The sequence below is a fragment of the Theropithecus gelada genome, chromosome 15 (assembly GCF_003255815.1).
Source record: "Theropithecus gelada isolate Dixy chromosome 15, Tgel_1.0, whole genome shotgun sequence".
NCBI lineage: Eukaryota > Metazoa > Chordata > Mammalia > Primates > Cercopithecidae > Theropithecus > Theropithecus gelada.
Window position 1 is genome coordinate 37,992,541 of NC_037683.1, and position 7,776 is coordinate 38,000,316.

Genomic DNA, 7,776 nt, shown 5'->3' on the forward strand with positions numbered 1-7,776 from the left:
ATAAGCATCATCTCACATGGTTATCATTTATGCAATGAAAGCACAACGTTCATTCTCTTAGCATTTTTCAAGAATACAATATATTGTCATTAACTATAGTCACCACGCTGTACAATAGATCTTTTGAACTTATTCCTCTTATCTAGTTATAATTTGGTTCAATTATTATTACGTCTCCTATGTACGCACAAAAATGAAAAAGACAAGAATTAATTCAATCTGGCTTAAAATAAAAGAAAACTGACTTACCAAGTGTGTTTCTTTTGGGTTGGAAGTGGGACATACAACAACCATAAACATGATTGTGGTTGTTTAAATTTCAGGAAGAAAGATGTAGGCTCATCAGGCGGTAATACATTTTTTTTCTTTTCTTTTACTTTTTTTTTTTTTTTAAAGGAATGCTACATTTACTTGAGAGCAGACTTTCTACAAGCTGTTTAACTTCATTTCTTGGCTCCTATATTTCTTTAAATCTGTGGATGGAGCTTGAGATTATTTTAAATTTATAGATACAACATCTGTCTCCTTGGATTTTTTAAGCCTTCATTAAACTGTGTGTGTGTCTCCATAGATTTAATGTCATTATCTTCAACATCCTTATCTGAATATTCTTTAAATCTTTCTAGAGATCATTCATTGAATCCTTCATATCCCCAAATTTAAGTATATATATTCTTCAAGTCTTTCAATGGATTCCCCCTTAATTTTTCTTGACATCTTTCTTATACATTTTTATAAATCTCTTCTGAGTTCTCCTTTGTATCCTTCTTTACTGCCTTTTAAAAATTATTTAATTCTTTGAACCCTCTTGTTTTCTCACAAATTCAGTTGCAGACTACCACTATTGTTTCATCAGATATGCTTTTGAATTATTCTTGCAGTGCGAATTCTAATCCAAGGCCTACTTGCCCTTCTTCTTTGCATCCTTCTTTGCATCCTTCTTTTCATCTTTCTTTGCATCCTTCTTTGCATCTTTCTTTTCATCCTTCTTTGACTCAGCAGATTCTTTGTCAGTAACTTTCTTGGCATCTTTCTTGGCATCCTTCTTAGACTCTTTCTTGACATCATCCTTTGAGTCACTGTCCGTACTACTGGGCTTCTTATCTTTCTTACCTTTTTTACTCTCCTTTGCATCTTTCTTGGAATCCTTCTTGGCCTCCTTCGATTCTTCACCTTTGTTTGCATCTTTTTTTCCGTCCTCATCCTTTTTTTCATCTGCTTTTACAGCTTCTAATTCTGTGCCTGAATCCTTGCCCTTCTTTGAATCCTTTTTGCCTTTTTTGCTATCTTTCTTTGTACCTCCTTTTTCATCTTCAGATTCTGTTGCTGAGTCTTTGCCTTTCTTTGAATCCTTTTTATCTTTTGTGCTATCTTTCTTTGCACCTCCTTTTTCATCTTCAGATTCTGTTGCTGAGTCTTTGCCTTTCTTTGAATCCTTTTTATCTTTTTTGTCATCTTTCTTTGCACCTCCTTTTTCATCTTCAGATTCTGTAGCTGAGTCTTTGCCCTTCTCTGCAGCCTTTTTACCCTTTTTGCTATCTTTCTTTGCAACTAGCTTTTCATCTTTTCCTTTCTCTTCATCCTTGCCTTCCTTTGAATCTTTTTTGCCTTGTTTTAATTCTGATTCTGAATCTGTTGTGCCCTTCTGTGTTGTCTTGCCTTCACCTTTTTTACCAATCTCTGGGGATAAATATTTAAATATTTCTTAAAATGAGAAAATCCAAACTTGATAAAATTCTAATAGAAACCTAATCAGAAAATTACAGAGATAATACAAAAACAGTAAGTTCTCTCCACCTGTGGCTTTAGAATCCACCTTGGCAGCATGAGTTGGTTTGAGAGGCTGCCTCCTGGCAGCTAAATAAACGGATGGTCTCTCAGAAATTCTCATTAAAGAACGGTACATCCATAATGGTTGTCTATGACCTCCTCTAAATTGTTCTTCATCAATTATCTGAAAGATTGGTTACAATAATGATGAACAACTTGTGGGTGAATAACACAGTTTTTATTAGCATATCCCAAATATATTTTAACTTCAACCGTAAAAAGATTTTAGCTTTTGTTAAAAAATGGGGAAGTTTGAGATTTCATCCTTTATTTTATTTTTTAAAAAATTTTCATCCCTTTTTTAAACTAGTGAATAATCATGCCTCATTTGGAGCTTACTTTCAGATTATAGGATCTTCATAGTCCCTCAGGATTTTAGGTTCTAATTGGTAGACTCATGGTGTATCTTCACAATCATAGGAGGCTTTTTAAACTCTATGTTCTTGAGAATTCTTGGAATATCTTGCCCACCTTCTATTTCTAGGTATATCAGAAACTATTCTCTAATATCTAATAGTTTCAGGTTGAGACATATGTTAGTCTGTTTTTATTTTCAGAGTCTCTGGAATTTAGAATGCTACTCATGGATAAAGATAAAAGCCTAAAACTCCTATTGCTTGGCAGACACAAATTGAGTATCATCAGATTGGTAACTGAAATAATGAACTCTATAACAGGGAATGTTAATTTGAGAGAAATTGTGCATTTTGTTTTCAGCTTCAAATTAAATATGTACAAAACTCAATGGCAAAAATAGCTAATCTTTGTACAAATATTAACAAAAATGGGAAAAAAAACTCAGTAAGGAAAAAATGAACAAGAACTTTGTTCACAATTAGTGGGTTACGTTTTTAAAAATAAACAAGTTAATGATACATTTATTTTGTGAAAACTTTTCTTTGAACATATGCAAATCTCATGTTGACTCCAGAAACATTGGGAAATATTTACTTTCCAATACTCTGAATCCTGAATTCCATATTACGTAATTGAGAAAGCATTAAAGGTATAATGTAATCCCATGACTCAAATGAGGGGTTTCTCCAGCTGTAGAACATTTCCTGAATGTTCATACTAACTCTAATATCAGGAACTCCATATTTTTGTGCTTCTTGGAAATAATTTTTATAATATGGGGTTGCTGAAAAAATAGTTAATGTGAAATAAAGGGGGCAACTGTATACAGTAAAATGCAAATAAAACATATCTACTTTCTTTAAGTGGTAGATGTTGAATCACCTCTAACTGTGCTGTTCAATAGGGCATTTCATAGCCACATGTGAATTTACTTTAATTCAATGTGATTTAAATGTAAAATTCAATTCCTCATTTCAAGGAATTGAATGAGCCTCATTTCAAGTATTTAACAACCTCATTGGACTCAGAGATAAATATTCCCATCATTGCAGAAACTTGTTGGTCAGCTTTGATCTATAACACATACAACTATACACGATTTCACAAGCTTACTACTCAGTGATTACTTAAGACTAATTATAATTACTTACTGTGGTTATAATTATTACTAAGTTATTACTTTTACCAATAATTATATAATCTTTCCAATGCTTACAGGAACCGTATTGTCCCGTATTTGAGAAGGTTTTGATCTCCTTTTGGTTCCTGGCCGTTGTGGTTTGGGAAATAACAGGGCAAAGTGTTGCTGATTCCATGATTTTTTGCTTAATTCACTGACTAAAATAAGGAAGACAAAACACACATTTTGGAGTGAATAGAATTTCATCAGAGCTGAAATGGCATTACGTGCAACATATATCATGTAAATGAATAAACAAGTGATTCAAATTATGACTTCATTTGTTTGGTAATATTTGCAATTTTCTGTTATCAATATGAGGAAATAAACATTGATTTTTCTATTTTGAGCAGTTTCACAGATAACTGTGTTAAGTAGTCATTGCAAAACTAACATAGCTATAATATAAATGGAAAGATTCAGTTTTACTGCTTCCTTTTAAACCTGTCTCTTCCAGTCCAGGTATTTGCTTTATGCTTTTCGTTAGCATACAATTTTATTAATAACAGAAAATAAGTTAACTGCTTCTCTAGCTCCCACAGTACTTAGCACAATGGCGGCATAAATATTCAGTAAATATATGATTTAATCTAAGTGCTAAGGCTTAAGATCCCCTTAATTAGTAGTAACTTTCCAAAGTACAGGAGTAAATGCGGCCGGGCACGGTGGCTCACGCCTGTAATCCCAGCACTTTGGGAGGTTGAGGCGGGCGGACCACGAGGTCAGGAAACCGAGACCATCCTGGCTAACACGGTGAAACCCCGTCTCTACTAACAATACAAAAAATTAGCTGCATGGTGGCGGGCGCCTGTAGTCCCAACTACTCGGGAGGCTGAGGCAGGAGAATGGCATGAACTTGGGAGGCGGAGCTTGCAGTGACCCGAGATCATGCCACTGCGCTCCAGCCTGGGCGAAAGAGTGAGACTCCGTGTCCAGAAAAAAAAAAAAAATAGAGTAAATTCCATACACCCAAGAATGACATTTTATAGGTAACATATTTTGTAATGGAAATTGACAAAAAGTCACAGAATGGTGACTGGGTGAGTGAAGTAATCTGGAAACTATAATAGAAATGATTAAAGATATTTAATTTACCAATGAGACCAAGGAGAGATTTCATCATTGTATTTAGATACATGCAGCATTAATGTGTGGAAATAATAGACATTTCTATGAGTTTTCTAAAGAAAATCGGAACAATGGGAAAAATGTACAGAAGAAAATTATATTTAAACTCAATATCTGAGGGGAAAGTACTTGATATTTGAAGTTATTCAAAATCAAATGCCTTGGGGGGCGGAGCAAGATGGCCGAATAGGAACAGCTCCAGTCTCTAACTCCCAGCGCGAGCGACACAGAAGACCGGTGATTTCTGCATTTTCAACTGAGGTACTGGGTTCATCTCACTGGGGAGTGCCGGACGATCGGTGCTGGTCAGCTGCTGCAGCCCGACCAGCGAGAGCTGAAGCAGGGCGAGGCATCGCCTCACCTGGGAAGCGCAAGGGGGAAGGGAATCCCTTTTCCTAGCCAGGGGAACTGAGACACACAACACCTGGAAAATCGGGTAACTCCCACCCCAATATTGCGCTTTAAGCAAACAGGCACACCAGGAGATCATATCCCACACCTGGCCGGGAGGGTCCCACGTCCACAGAGCCTCCCTCATTGCTAGCACAGCAGTCTGTGATTTACCGGCAAGGCAGCAGCCAGGCTGGGGGAGGGGTGCCCGCCATTGCTGAGGCTTAAGTAGGTAAACAAAGCCGCTGGGAAGCTCGAACTGGGTGGAGCTCACAGCAGCTCAAGGAAACCTGCCTGTCTCTGTAGACTCCACCTCTGGGGACAGGGCACAGCTACACAACAGCAACAACAACAACAAAAAAGCAGCAGAAAGCTCTGCAGACGCAAACGACTCTGTCTGACAGCTTTGAAGAGAGCAGTGGATCTCCCAACACGGAGGTTGAGATCTGAGAAGGGACAGACTGCCTGCTCAAGTGGGTCCCTGACCCCTGAGTAGCCTAACTGGGAGACATCCCCCACTAGGGGCAGTCTGACACCCCACACCTCACAGGGTGGAGTACACCCCTGAGAGGAAGCTTCCAAAGCAAGAATCAGACAGGTACACTCGCTGTTCAGAAATATTCTATCTTCTGCAGCCTCTGCTGCTGATACCCAGGCAAACAGGGTCTGGAGTGGACCTCAATCAATCTCCAACAGACCTACAGCTGAGGGTCCTGACTGTTAGAAGGAAAACTATCAAACAGGAAGGACACCTACACCAAAACCCCATCAGTACATCACCATCATCAAAGACCAGAGGCAGATAAAACCACAAAGATGGGGAAAAAGCAGGGCAGAAAAGCTGGAAATTCAAAAAATAAGAGCACATCTCCCCCGGCAAAGGAGCGCAGCTCATCGCCAGCAACGGATCAAAGCTGGACGGAGAATGACTTTGACGAGATGAGAGAAGAAGGCTTCAGTCCATCAAATTTCTCAGAGCTAAAGGAGGAATTACGTACCCAGCACAAAGAAACTAAAAATCTTGAAAAAAAAGTGGAAGAATTGACGGCTAGAGTAATTAATGCAGAGAAGGTCATAAACGAAATGAAAGAGATGAAAACCATGACACGAGAAATACGTGACAAATGCACAAGCTTCAGTAACCGACTCGATCAACTGGAAGAAAGAGTATCAGCGATTGAGGATCAAATGAATGAAATGAAGCGAGAAGAGAAACCAAAAGAAAAAAGAAGAAAAAGAAATGAACAAAGCCTGCAAGAAGTATGGGATTATGTAAAAAGACCAAATCTACGTCTGATTGGGGTGCCTGAAAGTGAGGGGGAAAATGGAACCAAGTTGGAAAACACTCTTCAGGATATCATCCAGGAGAACTTCCCCAACCTAGTAGGGCAGGCCAACATTCAAATCCAGGAAATACAGAGAACGCCACAAAGATACTCCTCGAGAAGAGCAACTCCAAGACACATAATTGCCAGATTCACCAAAGTTGAAATGAAGGAAAAAATCTTAAGGGCAGCCAGAGAGAAAGGTCGGGTTACCCACAAAGGGAAGCCCATCAGACTCACAGCAGATCTCTCGGCAGAAACTCTACAAGCCAGAAGAGAGTGGGGGCCAATATTCAACATTCTTAAAGAAAAGAATTTTAAACCCAGAATTTCATATCCAGCCAAACTAAGTTTCATAAGTGAAGGAGAAATAAAATCCTTTACAGATAAGCAAATGCTTAGAGATTTTGTCACCACTAGGCCTGCCTTACAAGAGACCCTGAAGGAAGCACTCAACATGGAAAGGAACAACCGGTACCAGCCATTGCAAAAACATGCCAAAATGTAAAGACCATCGAGGCTAGGAAGAAACTGCATCAACTAACGAGCAAAATAACCAGTTAATATCATAATGGCAGGATCAAGTTCACACATAACAATCTTAACCTTAAATGTAAATGGACTAAATGCTCCAATGAAAAGACACAGACTGGCAAACTGGATAAAGAGTCAAGACCCATCAGTCTGCTGTATTCAGGAAACCCATCTCACACGCAGAGACATACATAGGCTCAAAGTAAAGGGATGGAGGAAGATTTACCAAGCAAATGGAGAATAAAAAAAAGCGGGGGTTGCAATCCTAGTCTCTGATAAAACAGACTTTAAACCATCAAAGATCAAAAGAGACAAAGAAGGCCATTACATAATGGTAAAGGGATCAATTCAACAGGAAGAGCTAACTATCCTAAATATATATGCACCCAATACAGGAGCACCCAGATTCATAAAGCAAGTCCTTAGAGACTTACAAAGAGACTTAGACTCCCATACAATAATAATGGGAGACTTCAACACTCCACTGTCAACATTAGACAGATCAACAAGACAGAAAGTTAACAAGGATATCCAGGAATTGAACTTATCTCTGCAGCAAGCAGACGTAATAGACATCTATAGAACTCTCCACCCCAAATCAACAGAATATACATTCTTCTCAGCACCACATCGTACTTACTCCAAAATTGACCATATAATTGGAAGTAAAGCACTCCTCAGCAAATGTACAAGAACAGAAATTATAACAAACTGTCTCTCAGACCACAGTGCAATCAAACTAGAACTCAGGACTAAGAAACTCAATCAAAACCGCTCAACTACATGGAAACTGAACAATCTGCTCCTGAATGACTACTGGGTACATAACGAAATGAAGGCAGAAATAAAGATGTTCTTTGAAACCAATGAGAACAAAGATACAACATACCAGAATCTCTGGGACACATTTAAAGCAGTGTGTAGAGGGAAATTTATAGCACTAAATGCCCACAAGAGAAAGCAGGAAAGATCAAAAATTGACACTCTAACATCGCAATTAAAAGAACTAGAGAAGCAAGAGCAAACACATTC

General features: G+C 38.3%; 1 protein-coding gene across 1 annotated transcript in view; it reads right to left on the bottom strand.

Moving 5' to 3' along the window:
• Window positions 1-255: 255 nt before the first annotated feature.
• CYLC2 (cylicin 2) overlaps window positions 256-7,776 on the bottom strand; it is a 19,311-nt gene continuing 11,790 nt past the window's right edge. Inside the window, exons 3-6 of the mRNA XM_025360433.1 lie at window positions 3,404-3,525; window positions 1,798-1,954; window positions 1,384-1,680; window positions 256-1,299 (exon numbers count right to left, since the gene is read on the bottom strand). Of these exons, the coding sequence (XP_025216218.1) occupies window positions 902-1,299; window positions 1,384-1,680; window positions 1,798-1,954; window positions 3,404-3,525 (974 nt within the window). The 3' untranslated portion in view covers window positions 256-901. The remainder of the gene's footprint in view (window positions 1,300-1,383; window positions 1,681-1,797; window positions 1,955-3,403; window positions 3,526-7,776) is intronic.